The 15,060-nt window shown below is 42.2% G+C and overlaps 2 protein-coding genes and 1 long non-coding RNA gene across 3 annotated transcripts in view; 2 read left to right on the top strand and 1 right to left on the bottom strand.

Moving 5' to 3' along the window:
* Nucleotides 1-6,955, top strand: part of atxn7l2a (ataxin 7-like 2a) — a 23,875-nt gene extending 16,920 nt beyond the window's left edge. Inside the window, exons 8-10 of the mRNA XM_046076196.1 lie at nucleotides 2,221-2,342; nucleotides 4,166-5,126; nucleotides 6,594-6,955. Coding sequence (XP_045932152.1) covers nucleotides 2,221-2,342; nucleotides 4,166-5,126; nucleotides 6,594-6,611 — 1,101 coding nt within the window. The 3' untranslated portion in view covers nucleotides 6,612-6,955. The remainder of the gene's footprint in view (nucleotides 1-2,220; nucleotides 2,343-4,165; nucleotides 5,127-6,593) is intronic.
* LOC123987379 overlaps nucleotides 1-8,173 on the bottom strand; it is a 10,375-nt gene extending 2,202 nt beyond the window's left edge. Inside the window, exon 1 of the long non-coding RNA XR_006829110.1 lies at nucleotides 7,963-8,173. This is a non-coding gene — a long non-coding RNA (uncharacterized LOC123987379). The remainder of the gene's footprint in view (nucleotides 1-7,962) is intronic.
* LOC123987378 (probable transmembrane reductase CYB561D1) lies at nucleotides 7,789-15,060 on the top strand. Its single transcript, XM_046076198.1, has 3 exons — nucleotides 7,789-8,781; nucleotides 9,136-9,173; nucleotides 11,717-15,060. Exons 1-3 carry the CDS (start codon nucleotides 8,625-8,627, stop codon nucleotides 12,221-12,223), a joined length of 702 nt encoding a protein of 233 aa, XP_045932154.1. The 5' UTR covers nucleotides 7,789-8,624; the 3' UTR covers nucleotides 12,224-15,060.

Here is a 15,060-nt window from a genome sequence, read left to right as displayed (position 1 = left end):
ACATATGATAACGTCAGCGTTCAGTCTGGTATAGGTTAGGGCTGGGCGACATGGCCAAAAGGCATATCCTGGTACTGTTAGGCAGAATTGTGGTATAAAATATATATCGTATTTTCTGCTAAGCGGGCTGGGGAGGGGGGGCGGTTTTAGCAGACATGTTTTTACTACTTTTAGTAACTTAGCTTGTTTCTTATTTCACCGTCTTAATAATACTTCATTCTACATCTTGAGTATCACTCACTTATTAAATTCCCTCCTTCAGATCTCTTCCCACTCAACAGACCTCACGTCTCCGCTGCAAACACGTCAGCGGTCCCCGCTTCTTATGCCGTTTTTCCATTACCAGCTCAACTCAACTCGGTTTGGCCGTGCTCCGTTTTCCATCGCAGATAGTAGCCCTCAATGTAGCTGGTCGTCATAGCGACGCCACACACAACTGCCGCGACGTAATATTCAATGCGACACACACACCAGGGACGCACAAACAGCTCTCTCTTGATTGAAGTTAAAACGTTTCAACATTACTCAGAATGTAAAGACGGATAAAACGGTAGCAGGTACAAGTACAACTTTCACACAATGGAAAACCAAAAGAAGACGAGTAGAGCAGGTACCGTGCAGTGGAAAATGTGCTTTACCGTCTCCCTCTTCCTGTATGTCCGCTCCGGTGACTTTCTCCATCAGTAGGAGGCTAGGCTGTATAAAGTCTCAGTCAAAATTTGCCTCCCGTGACTCCGTTCACAGCAGCAGCTGAGCTGCATGTTGAGGAGGCGTGTTGACGACGTAGCCTATCAAAACAAAACCAACGTGGCTAATGAATAACATCTGACTGGTGTGTTCACTGTCGCTTTCCCTGGTCCGCTCTTGTGAAATATCCACAGTGTCGCGACTTCTAAAGTAATCACCATGTGTCTCTGATAAATGCTACAGTGTGTCGCCCAACCTGAGCGACCCGCCAAAGTAAAGTGTATGTGTGGGAAACACTGACTGAACCGTGCTTTTCTTTTTACAAGCCAGGTCTTCAACAGTGTCGACCAGCACTGTGCCTCCCTCCATCTTGTTGAGAGTTTGTGAGTAGACGGCTGCTTGCAGACGCAGAGGGGGGGCGGGGCTGCGCGTTGAGGGAGAGAGAGGAGAAAACGCTGGCAGGACTTTACGGAAACACATAAATTAACTCAACATCAAACTTTATCAGTATAAACGGTATTGTCTAATTTCATATCTCTTTTGAAATTATATCGGTATACATTTTATAGCGATATACCGCCCAGCCCTAGTGTATGTCACGTCAGTGTTGTGACAATGCCCAAGATGATGATCGCTCACGTCTGTGGAGTGCACGCGCGAGCAACGGGATGCTGACTGCACTTCAGTAAGTGGCCACCGGTGTCATTCATAACAAGAGTTTTATGAATGTTACACATAAAACCTTTAACTTAACACAACAAGCATACTAGGCTTTTCTCCAAAAGCAGTTTTGTGTCATCAGACTGCAGCAGTTTTGTTCCATAATAGCTTCTGGTTTATGAGTGTTATGTTGCATACAGAAGATATTGTCTCTTGTGATGACATCACAGGTAGCTTTTCCGTGTGAGGACTGATCATGGGAAGTCATGTTTGTGCTAGCAATGCTTAGCAATGAACTGTCGCACCACTATTCCAGTTCCAGCTAAACCTTCCTTCAGGCCTTCAGCAGTAAAAAGGGGAAGTTAGCTTTCCACACCTGACGACTACTACTGACAGCTTTAATAGGAATGGATCTTGGTCTTCCTGATTTTAGTACTTCTTCATTACTCTCGTATCATAATGAAGGTTTGGACAGTGAAAATTTCAAACTGGTTGACAGGTCGATCTGTTTACCTTTTTACAGCAGACCCGTCCTCAGTAGCTGTTTATTTTCAGAGGTTCAGTCAGAGGATAAAAGTGTCAAATAATTGTGGCTTAACTAGAAGAATTTTACACACCACATGTATTGTTTTATAAAGTTGTAATTCAAGGGTAATTGTGCATTTCAGTTTACAGAACTGTTTCATTTTCAAGTTGTTCCCTGCAGAGGTTGTGGTTTTGATCCTGTTTTACCCAGATATCCATGAAAACACAGAACCAAGACACCAATGAAATGTGTTTTATCTATTGGAGCTGTTTCTAAGCCACCACAGATACTGATAGCACGAGGAGACCCTTTCCTGAAAAGACTTACAACAAGTCTTCTTTCTCTAGGTATGTTCGTTTGGCAGCCATGCGCTGGGTCACGGCATCTACACGTTTGACAGGAGACTTCATCACCTGAGGTCGGCTCTCAGCAGCATGCTGGAGCAGCACATCAGCGCCCATCTTTGGAAGTAAGAAACCTGAGCTCACATTCCTGCTTGGCCTTTTTCACTTGTTTTGCAAGGAAAAATAACTGGTTACTTTTTCTCACTGGCATTTATATAGCAAAAACTGATTCTATTTTCCTCTGCATGTCACTGAAAACAAGGCTGGGTGTTTTCAGATGGCTTTGATGGTGGTACCAATACAATACTGAGTGTCTGTACTCTTACCAAAACGGGGCATTTTCCAACTTTTCTTTGCTAAATAACAGAATATGTTCCTAAACAAACCTATTTATATATTGAACAAAATATGCCCAGAGTAATGGTAAAAGGTTACCAAAGTTTTTCACTGGGGTAGAATTGGTTCTGCCTCCTGTCCATCATATTGAACTGGTTCTAATCTCTGATAAAAATGAGCTGTCGGTGCCAGATGGGTGACATGCCCACACAACAAATATTCATCCCACTGATGCAAATAGGCTGCTACTTTCATGTTATAAGCTCTACCCACCATCCTGATCGCACAGTTGAAATTTGCCAATCCCTAGTGACGTGTATAAAAGTCTTTGTGCTGAATGATAATTGCTGGACTGTACCAGATCAAGTGTACCACTCTCTTTCTGGTAGTTTCTCGACCACTGTAAATGGATGAGGGCTAGTTGCATCAGATCCTGTGTATTGGTAACACTAGACAAACCTGAGTGTAACCCACTGCTTAGTCACTAGTAAATGAAGCAGATGGTGTTTTCTGCTGCCCAGAATAGCGTTGATGAAGAGTCTGTGAAGTTGGCAGTAAAGATGGAGACTGATCTCCCAGAAAATCAGCTGATATTGACTTCATTTACATTGTACATAAGAAAAAAAGCTCATTGGAAGAAAATGGGTTCTATTGCAGATGTAAACAGTCATACAAGAACTTGCTGTAAGCAATAATGCACAACAAGGTGTGATATATAAAAATAATGGACGATGCAAAGATAAAGTTTGTGATTCAGCTTTGTATCAGTGCATCCTATACTTCAGCTGAGTACTAAAAATTAGGGCTATAACGGTTCTGAAACCAAAACCAGTTCTGAGGGACAGAGCCGTTACACACACCGTTATTCTAGGTCATTTTCCACCTTATTTTAGTGTTTATTCCTTAACGTTTCTGGAATCTACTCCCTTTCTCTTCTCCCCACACTCGCACAGCCCTACACTTCTTTCACTGGCTTGCCCCGCTTCTTCCTGTCTCTCTGTATGAGGCTCTGCTCACCTCATCTATCAGCAGTACCTTTCATAAAGTCACCGCATTTAATAAACTCACCTGCGATTCTGTTGTCATGTGGTAGTGAGAAATTGGGTTTAATGTGTCCTATTTATACAATTTCAATGTACTCTTGTTAACCAATTTGGAAATGACATTTTACATAATGGATTTTAAACAGAAACATATTCTAATACTTATGATATAATAACTATTCAACTTTAAGGCATGATGAAAGACGGTATCTGATCAAAGACTGCGCCCTCCGTTCTGTACTTGCTGCTATGGACACACTTCAGTTGGTAGTCCAAAAGCATTGGCATGCCATGCTCAACTCTAAATAAGTAAATAGAAACTCTTGTAATCCTTTTTATATCAGTGTTGGCTTGAGATTTGTCAGATTTAAAGCATATCTGCTAAATATCATTATAAAATATTGGATTTCAGACGATGCAATTTAGATAATATAATACATATTTTGTTATAATAAAAACATGTTATAATAATTATAAGAATTTAATAATAAAATATAATGGTACTTTTTTATTCTGATCTAAAGTCTATTTAATTTATTGATTTATGGATTTCTTTTCTCCAAATCCAGGAAAATACCTCAAGCCACAGACCTTCAATCTTCCTCTCCCTCAGCCAAGACCATCAGGTCCTTGTCTCCCTCTTCCATAGCTGCCTCTTCCTCCTCTTCATTACATTCAAAGGTCCGCACAGGAAGTCATATCAGCTCCTCTCTCAAAACTGCACCCTCCTCCTCCTCTTCATCCAGTCATGGTCCAGGGAGACCCCCAACAGCCATACAATCAGAGAACTCCGGGGGCAGTGGCAGCAGCCTTGGTGGTGGCCATCAGGTGTCTCCGTGTAAGCCTGTGGCGATGCGTCAGGCGGGTCCCGGACGAACCAAGAACCCTGTGGGACGTCCCAGCAAGCAGATGCTAAAGCTGCGAGAAGAGGCAGCTGCAGCCGCTGCCCTACGCAAACGCAAAGCCCCGTCACAGGAAGGGGAGCACTCAGGCCCAGACAGGAACTGCATAACGCTCCAAGACCGCGGCCGCCCCCCTTCTGCTGCCGCCGCCTCCTCATCTTCCTCTTGTAAACCCCCCACTCCACTGCCTCTCCCACATGGACAGACCAATGGCACGCTTTCCCCCAGCAGCAAACCTCGCCCCCACCCCTCCCCCTCAGAGTCCCACTCGCCAGCCGCCAAGGCAGTCTGGACCTACAGACGGACACACACTCCTCTGGGCCATTCATCATCCCCAGACCCCTCCTCTGCCACCAACAACTCCCACAGCTGGGGCAGTGTGGGGGACTCAGGACTGCACGGGCAGGGCAGCGGGAGAGGCTTTGAGCACCAGGGCCTGGTGAAGAAACGCAAGGGTGGCAGCATGGAGGAGCACTCACCCTCCTCCAAACCCTCAGCGCACCGCCTGCCCTCCTCCTCTTCCAGCTCTGCCACCTCCTCCTCTTCACGCTCTAACTTCTATCCCTGGAAGGACAGTAAAGGTGGGGGGCTGGCTGGGGGAGTAGAGAAGAAACTGGGCACACAGAAGGTGAGTTTGGAGGAGAGAAAAGCAGGGGACCGAGCAGCACAAAGGGTGACCGGGAAAATGATTTGGTAGTTAAATATGTAGCTTTACTCCTTTGAGGCAGGAGTGTATTGTTAGTGTCCTTGTTCCTAAGCGGTAAAATGTTCCCAGCAAAACACAGACGAGCTAACATTCACCTTTTTATACTGAAGGTAAACAAATTATGTCCAAATTATTCCATTATTTAGTTTTTAGAGACGAGTCCATAGACACGCCCCGCTAGTACAGAAACTCCTTTCACATTAGCCACGAAGGGGAGGATGAGCGAGAAGGAAGTGGATGAAGAACGGGTTAGAATCAGAACAGAGATTCGATAAGAACCTGATTCGATAAGTAGAATCAGAATCGATAAAATTGAAACGATATCCAACCCCAGTGCACACTGCCAATCTGACAAAGAATACACTGACCTGATTGTTTATCCGTTTCATGACCTGTGGCTGCTTCCTTTTAAGAGCCTTATTAAAGAAACGACCAGCTAACTGCTTTCCATGCCCACATGATGCACCTTTTTATGATCCCAAAAGCCGATCAGATTCCAGGCAAACCAGAGGTGTGAACCAACACGGATCATGTAGAGGATGTTGGCCTGTCAATTTAAAGGATGAGCCACACAAAAGTCTTGTTTTGAGTACTCTCACTCAAGAACTCGCATTTTTGATGTGACGCTCGGTCGCCATTATAATTTGAATCCAAGCTCACTACAGCTGCTGTCCTTTGCAAAAAAGCAAGCTACACAATTACTGTATTTTATATATGTGAGAGAATAAACTCTGTTGTAACCAATTTACATGTCTAAAAATCAGAATCGCATAAAGTCAGTGCATCAAATTATGTCAACATGTGGTTAGTGCTCTGTGGTGTGGTTTTCTTTACTTAGTAAAATTGTGTTTATAGTTGAGCTAGAATTAGTTCTGCTCTCTAACTAATCTGGCACAGGTCAGCTGCAGAACTGTGTTTCCATGGCAACAACCAGTGACACCTGGTGGACCTGATAAGACGGAGGCTACAATAACCCCGTCTTGAGATATTTTTATCTTCTGATTTTAAAAAAAGGCCTTGGAACTGTTCTTCCACAAGGCACAGTTAACTCTGTGGAAGTTTACCGAGGTAAGCAGCTTGTAGCTGAAGCCTAATCAGCACTGTATTTTAAACTGAAAGTGACCCCGAATACAGGGTGCCCTGATATTGGTACAGGCCCGGTAGCGCCACCAAATCCCCTAAATTGAAACGAATCAGGTTTTAAACATCAGCTACACATAAATGAAGTGTCTTCTCCAGCTATCTGGTTCTTGTTCTCTTTTCTGATTCTGACTTTTCTGACACTGTATGTCTGTTTGTTTTATTCTACCCCATTATGAACAGTTCTGAAGGGAATATCAGTTGTCAAAATGAAAGTAACAATTTCAAATGTTTTCTTTTGTCCCACAGCCAAAACTGCACCATTAAGTGTGCCTGCCTTACAAGCCACTATGAGGGAGCCAGCTCTGCTCAGTCCAAGACTGAGGCAACAGGACCCGTGTGTGTGTGTGTGTGTGTCTGGCTGGCTTTCTGGCTTTTGTCTATTGAGCAAATGCTCAAGTATGAGTGCGTCAGGTTGTTTGTATGTGCAGAGTTAGTTCAGTATGGATGTGTTGGTGTGTGAATCTGTTGTCTGGATGAATGTCTGAGGGAGGAGTGGGAGGATGGAATGAAATTCAGAGTATGGATATAGAAATACCTCAAGACCATCCGGTTATGCTGCTAAATTAAATATCTTGGTTTATAAAAATGGATTAAAAATGTCCTTTACACTTGGTTTCTGTGACTTACTTTTTTAAAAGCTGTATGTGTTATATCTTTCTCTTCCCTTTCAGTAAACTCTCCACAGCGTCCCAGTAATGTTCTGTATGTGCTTTTTCCAACACTTCATTTAATCTATATGATGCTGGCAGTGAGTGAAATGTCTTGGGCATCATTGTATTCCAAATTTCCCCAAAATATTTGGTATCTTTTGGATCCTCAGCAGAACAAACAAATAAACAAATGTCCACTTAAGGTTTGGACTACCTGGGTGCACAGCATGATCATCGAATAATGGAGCCACTTTGGTTGATTTATTCCCAAAGATGTTAAGATAATTAAATTATCAGTACTGTTGTGGTGTTACAGCTAATTTTAGAGATTTTCAATTTGTAAATTAACTTGATTCTGCTGAAGTGTCCCACTTTTTGGCAGCATGGTGAACATCAGGATATGGTGTTTCTTAAACGAGACAATTAACTAATAACACAGGATATTTATTACAGAAATAATAACTGATCAATAAATCAATTCATCCTATATACGGTAACAATGTACCATAGATTGATGGAAATGTTTACTGTAGAGAGTTAAAGTGGCATCGACGGTTTTTTTAATGATGCCCTTTAACGTATTAGAACAATACAGACCTAACCGGCCTACGTTTTTATGTGCGTCAAACATGTTCTTAAATACAGAATTAAAAACGTAGCCAGATAAATCCACCTCTGGTTGATACGATTGCCTAGTTTGTGTCTCCCCTAATGTCAATACATGAAGATAGAATATGGGCGGTACATTAAAACGCCGGGACGACCCTGAGCAGCAGGAAACGGAAGGGAGTCCTCTCGCCTGTCGCACACTCTTCGGTGTCGACTTTCAAACGAGGAAGTGAAACCAAAATATGAGCCGCCAGCAGAGGAGGTGTGAGGTTTACAGTCGGCCAGTTTGTTACCTGACTGCGTGCATAGCAGTCGAGAAGAGACTGCACGGTTTCCCCTCCTGATTCAGTACGTACCAACAGTTGCTTCTGTCCACAGTCGGCCGCGGCTGCCTCGGAGGGAGGAACGTTACAGCGGCCGATTTATTTCTGATGTGGTCAAGCCAGCGAAAACTATCCACGACTACGACTGGTTTGTTAATTGGTTTTTCAACAACTCTTAAAACGCGTTGCACAATATCTGGATCATCGGGACGTTAAGATGTTTCGCGCAAAATAGAGGACTTTGGGAGACGAACGTCGCCACTGGACAGTGACAGGACCTCAGAAAGCACACCGCGAGGGATATACTGCAGTTAGTAGAGTAAAATAAAACAAACAGCCCGTTGCACAAATGATTAACTCATGTTTAATAATAACGGTAATTATTTAATAATTTATTAAATTAGACCGATGTGTTCACACCAGTGAAAAAGAGAAAGAAACCACAAGTTGCTTTACTTGAACGCAATCTCAAAGAAACTACACACCGGAAGTACTAGGTGTTGTGGTGTCTAGCTTCACTAAGGTCATGTTCATCGGATTGTCTGTGTGTGCCGGAGCTGTGCGGATCTTCATCTTCTTAACTAAATAATAATGGAGCTCGTGCAACGTCCCTGCAGCACACGCGCCGCGTCTCTCCGTGTTAGCCCACCTTTTGCATCCGGCAGGTAGCCACCGGGCAGGTGGTGGTCAGCGGCATGCGGTCTGATGTGGAGTACAGCCCGGTGGGAGAGGGGCCGAGTCCGCGGGACTTCTGGCTGTACGTGTGGCTGCGGAGGGCGGCGGTGATAGCGGCTCATGTCACCGGCCTGGGCCTGACCCTCATCATCTCCGTGCTGTCCAGACCCGGAACCAGTAAGTGGATATATGTCTGGATATACAACCATTCAGTAGATTTTATGACAGGGCTTTTACTCCTTTATTATTACTCTGAAGACATGTAATTGTACTGCTATATGTGTGTTCTGTTTATCTGTATTAGTAGAAAATAATTATTACCAATAAATCTATGGCTTTTTCAAATGGAATAATCATTTTGGTCATCAGAAACTGGATAGAATCAAGGGTTACAGTGAGCCCTATAGAAGCCCTACTGCTTGCAAACCTGGAAACATGATTTGTTTTCTGATCACTCAACAGTTTTTCAGTAATGATCATGACTCTTCTTTTGGATTGTAAGATGCTTACTGGTGTTTATTTGTTTTCCAGGTCTGTTTTCTTGGCATCCAATGTGCATGTCGGTTGCAGTAAGTTTTAAGTTCATGGCTTCTCCCTCTCTCTCTTACATGCTCACACACAGTAAAAAGTCTCTGAGTCATGATTTCAGTCTCTCTACACTTGTTGTGGGTTGTGTACTTATTTCTTTTCTTCACAAGTATTTAATATAATAAGTGTGCAGTTATACAAGATAAAATAATTAAGCATGTAAGTCTATTTCTTATTAGTTTGATTAGTTTTCTTTTTCATGATATATCCTTGCTGTACTTCGTAAACATTTAAGTACCAAACTGTACATACTACAGCCAGTGGATTATATTCACCAAAAATGTGGATATTTTCCTTTTTAGGTGACTCAAAATGTATTTCAAAATCTAGTTTTAATCGGCTGATATTATGCTTACATTGTGCATATTCCAAAAATAGATATGTGTGTTATGTAATCACATCATCATCGACTATACTACTTGGGAAGGGGTTTAGGGGAATACGGCAGCCCTAGTGAGTTTATGTGGCCGCGCTCCTAATTATAATAAAATAACAAAATCTTTACTCTAATCATAATGTAATGATCTAGAAATTGCAAAAATCGTATCACATTCTATGCAAACCCATAGTTTTCATCCCATACTTTTCAGATCTGGCTTAAATTTCCTCCTTACTTTGACGCTGTAGCACATCTCAGTGTCCTGTGTTTTCATTGTAGATGCATTGTCATTGTGAATGCTACAGCAGTGTTGTTAATCCATTAATGATTAACATTCTACAGGCAGATCTTTCAGTAAGGATGCGTACAAAACACGGGGAAAAATGAGGTCGGAAAGTAATCAAGTGATATCTGGTTGTTCTGAGAAAACAAATCAAATGTAACGTAATAAAATACTGAGGTAGATGACTTCACCACTATTTCTTCAGTTGAATAATAACTCCTGCAAGCACTTAACCTTCACACCCTCTAGCCTTTGGGTCTCCATCTTCTTTCCACTGTGAATAATAGATAGGAGGGGTTGGGAGGAGGGAGTGTTAACACTAAAGACTGTGTTGCACCACTGCGTCAGCTCATTGTGTTACAAACTGACCTAGAATGTTAGAACAGGTTTGGATACTGAAATGGCCTGCAGGTTGATGTTGGGGTTTTCTCTTGTCATGGTTCATGGCAGTAGGGTAATTAATCGGTCGATATGCGTCATCACAGTACGTCAGCCATGACAACTTACTGCACAAACATCATGCCTCTCCTGTCAGAAACATATCTTCCCTTTGATTTAGTAGTCCATTTTGCCGTATTCACCGCATACACGCACACACACTGATCTCAGACTATCAGGGTAAAGTCTAGTCCGCAGCGTTCATTAAAATTTTTTATTCAATAGCTTCCCTTTTTCATATCAAAATGCTTTTTGATTGCCATTCAAAGACTCACTCACACACCGTCGACTGCGTATCCAGTGTACAGGGTTGTGGGGCATGGAGTTATGCAACAGCCAAATCTAAAACAGTGCAACCAGTTAAACAGACCTACTGTAAATGAAAGTAGTCATCACAGCTCAATGGTACGGTGCCTTGACAGTCTTATAGTGACATAGTGGTTACGGCCCCAACACCAAAAGAGGACATGTTGGAACAGAATATATTCAGACAGATCAAAATTGTTGATTTCTGATTGGCTGGCAGGTGTCTGATAAATGATGTATGTGGACACCTCATACTTGCAAATTCACACTGGCAAATTACCTGAGCACAATAAAATGTCCTAAACTAAGACAAACATTGACAATATATATATATATACTTTTAATATTTTTACAGAATATTTATATTTTTTATTATTATTATTATTGTATTTTTTATTAACGCACACAAACACAAATTGTACTGTTTTATTTACTTATTTAATGAAATGTATGGGGTTGATTGTTGTTGTTTGACAATATTGTTGTTATACATTCATGCCAATAAAGCTGATTTGAATTTGAATACTTGCTGCGGTTTAACCACTGTTCTAAATTACTGATCAAACGTTGCTGTGCCGTTTCTGTGCGGAGGAAATGACCATATATGGAACACCGGCTCCGTCTGGCTCTGTATGTCATAGAGCGGAGCCGTTTGTAGAAAAAGCAGTTCAAACAGAGCGTTCAGAACAGGAGGAAATCTGAGGATTTTGCTCACAGGGAATTCTTTTAAATACTTTAACCTCCTTATTTGAAGCTTTGGCCATGGTTAACATGAACATCCTACATTGTAACGTTGTAGATAAGTCATAAAATGTGGAAAAGCGTACTTAGGTCTCTTTTAAAATATAGAAAATAACCATTCTTCAATTTTCGTGCTGCATTACAATTAAAGGATAATTCTGACTTATTACAAACATTTTTCATAATATTGGCAAAGATTTCTATCAGAAACATTCTGCACATAAAAAAATAATGGACTTGTTCTTTGCCTCCAACTAATCCTTTATTTTCTTATATCAGAACACCGTGTTTTGTGTTCTCCTTACTCTTTGTGTTTTGCTAAAAATACTGAATGCACCTTTTATTAAGACATTTCTTTCTTTTCCCTCCATCTGCAGTACTGCCTGTGTATGACTGAAGGCATCCTTCTCTTCTCGGCTGAAGGATCTCCTTTCTGCTTCAAATCTCGGCAGGGTAAAGTTCGTCTCCACTGGTTCTGTCAGGCTCTGGTCCTGATAGCTGCGGCCACTGGGCTCGGCTTCATGGTGGCCAGCAAGAATGTGTCCGAGCTCCCCCACCTCGTCACCTGGCACAGTTTGCTTGGCGTTTGCACCCTGGCTGCCACCGTGCTTCAAGCGGCTTGCGGTATCTGTGCGGTCTTCCCTAAGCTACTGCGTCCCTCCTCCTCCCCACCGAGGCTGAAGCTGTACCACGCCACCTGCGGTCTGGTGGTCTACCTGTTGGCCACAGTGACCGTGGTGTCTGCCATGTTCTCCGATTGGTTTCAGGCTACGGTGAAAGGGGTGGCGTGGTGGGCCTTCCTCCTGCTGCCCATCTTCCCTGCCCTGGTGGTGATGAACCAGATCACTAATGCCTACCTGACTCGGAAGAAGGTCACCAGCTAGGAAGCATATAGCATAAGGCAGACTCACTTTATCAACTCAGTGGCCATATTGGATTTATTTTGTTCTCACAGGCCCAGAGAATCCGGTGGAAGCAATAGTCTTCCACTAAAGCAGCATTTGAAGATAAAAGAGAGAGAGACCGACACAATATCTACACAGAAAAGCAAAGTTTAAAGCCTGGAATTTAGTTTTACTGCTTTCCAAGATCTCTGTCAGTTACAGGAGCCAGAAAATTCCAAAGGGGCAGAGCCCATGTGAAGACGAGATTAGATATGCAATTTGCATTTGCGCTCACTAATGATCCTTTTCTACCCTCAAATTATTTATTTGTGCTCTCCACTTTCTCCACTTAAATGAATGTGTGAAGTCATTGTGGCAGAAGGAACTGAAGCTACAGTTTGTTGTATCTAGTGCAAAAATGTTAGCGGCAGGCTAGCAGCTTTATTTTAGTGTGGGGGAGTTATCTGATTTATTCTGCCTAGAGTAATGAAAGAAGTAATAATACACATGTTGGGCATACGTTATTAATTGTATTGTGTGCACATATTTAAAAAAAATGTTACCCCTGATAGCTCCTGCACACTTCAATACAGTTTTCTTAAAGCCAGCGTCTAGTGGCCGAAAGAAGAACTGCAGCTTAAAGTAACATAGGAGAAACCAAGAGACAGCTAGATTTTTAAAGTATCCAACTGGAAAAATCCAAACCCCCTCCCACAAAACACATTTTAATTCTCAATGTATACACGCAGAGTGTGTGCAGGTAGACGGACAGGTAAGCAGGCCAATCATTTCATTCGAACGAAATGATTGGATGTGCTACTGTGTATATATTTTTCTTTTTTTAAAAAAACATTTGACCATGTGATGAGAATTTCAACAGATATAACAACAAATGCTTTTTAAGTAAATTGCCGACTCCAGCTTTAAAGCACTCTGACATCTCTGGCTCCTAACATAAAGGAATTTTCAACAACACTATATGGTTTGGCTTGCCAAATGTAAACACACATGAAAGACAGGACAGCAGGGTACGGCTATCCTGACAAACCACTAGAGAGAATCCCATCATGCACTCTCTGCCTCTCTCGAGGAATATTTCTGTTACAAATGCAGCGAAAGTGCATGTACACTGGTTTCTGCAGGGATATGAAGCAGCTACTACTTGTCGTGTGATGACACAGCTTCAGCAATGACAGTGTTGCGGATGACGACATACCCGCCCGTAAATTCTATTTATTTATCCATTTGTGATGTTTGTGTTGTGTTTCACAAAGCTTTACGAAGGTTCTTTTAGCTTGTTGTTTGGTTGTCTGGTACATCTACTCTTTAGTCTCACACCTATAATCAACCCAAGCAGAAAATCTCTGATAAACCCACTGTACACCACACGCGCTGCACCAAACAGCAGCCAGACATTTTGCTCAGCGCTCGGTGGACACCAGAGCTTAAAGGAGTAATGTTGGACTTCTACTTGTCAGGTGAACACTACTCCTAAATGAATGCTAACGTGAAAGCATTGTCACTGCTGTCAGGGACTGGTTAGGTTACAAGAATGCCAGCATTGAAGAGTGACACATGTAACCTGATTTATGAGCTACTGTTCACTTTTGTCACGGGGCTCCTTTCTGTCTTCTAAGCACTTCCTTGCTAGTCATGCTCTTTGTGCTCTATTTGCTTTTACAATCACAAGGGAAAAAGAACACACACCAAAGGCACAAGCTTCCTCCCAGCAAAGATGCCATGGTCAGTCCCACCAGAAGAAGGCAAATGAAACAGCTCCAATCATGCTTTACGTTCTGTCCAGTCCACTCAAGACCTCTGCAAAACAGTCAGTTCAGCAATGCTATTACGAGCCAAAGTAAAAACAACAACAAAACCCAAATCAATACCATGTCTCAATAAACCAGCTTCCTTATAAAGGAATATCAAGGGCTTTGGTTCTTCTGGAGTTGTCTTCCTAGGCAGACAGGATGACAATCTGCAGTATATTGCCCCAAACAAGTACCACCAATTCAAATCTCATCAAACTATGTATAGATTTTTACCTACGTATCTTCAGCCATTTTAGACCATCAGAGTAATTATGTGATACTGTGCACAAAGCTTGTTGGGAAGGCTACACCGCATAGGAGCAAATACTGCCCGACAGGCTGAATTTAGGGCAAATAAAAGTCTGTCGGAGCTGGCGCAAACAGGTTGCTTTGTAGTTTTCCAGAAAAGCAGCAGGTTCTGTTTTTTTCAGGCCACAATAATCAGGCTGACGGCTCCCTGAGACCTGCGCGATGGATGAATGTGGAGTATTTTTAAATGGTGTGAGAGAACCTGATGCACAAAGACCTACTGGATGTACATGTACTGATCCTCCAGCACCTTAACTCAATCTCTTTGTCTTATTCGCTACTAGGAGGCTTATGCAAACACAACATCAGCAATTTAGCTGTCCTTTAAAATCAGGGGTTCTACTTGAAGACGATCTTTTCTGAACTGTTTACAATCTGGTATCACTCCAGCCTGGATGAAAAGCACGTAATGCACCTGTACAAAAGTGGAAAATGTCATTGATGAAATAATGGATCTCAAAATTCCAGATTCAGTGTGTGAATTTTGAAACGTCTCTTACTTTTTTTAGAGACCCCCTCGTTAAATGCTATTAATATCCAACTACATCCTATAGAGCAAATCGAGCTCACACACATTTTCTTTGTTGAACTTTCTCCTCAGGACATTGTCGTATGAGCCTGTTCAGTGTTTTTGAGGCCATCAGAATGTAGGTTGTAGGTTTGTATTTGTCTGATTCTTGTCTGTGAACCGGCTGTAATAAACAAAGAAATACATTA

Source organism: Micropterus dolomieu, linkage group LG18 (assembly GCF_021292245.1).
Source record: "Micropterus dolomieu isolate WLL.071019.BEF.003 ecotype Adirondacks linkage group LG18, ASM2129224v1, whole genome shotgun sequence".
Lineage (NCBI taxonomy): Eukaryota > Metazoa > Chordata > Actinopteri > Centrarchiformes > Centrarchidae > Micropterus > Micropterus dolomieu.
The sequence above is the reverse complement of the archived record's forward strand: the minus strand, read 5'-3'. Positions and strand labels throughout refer to the sequence as shown.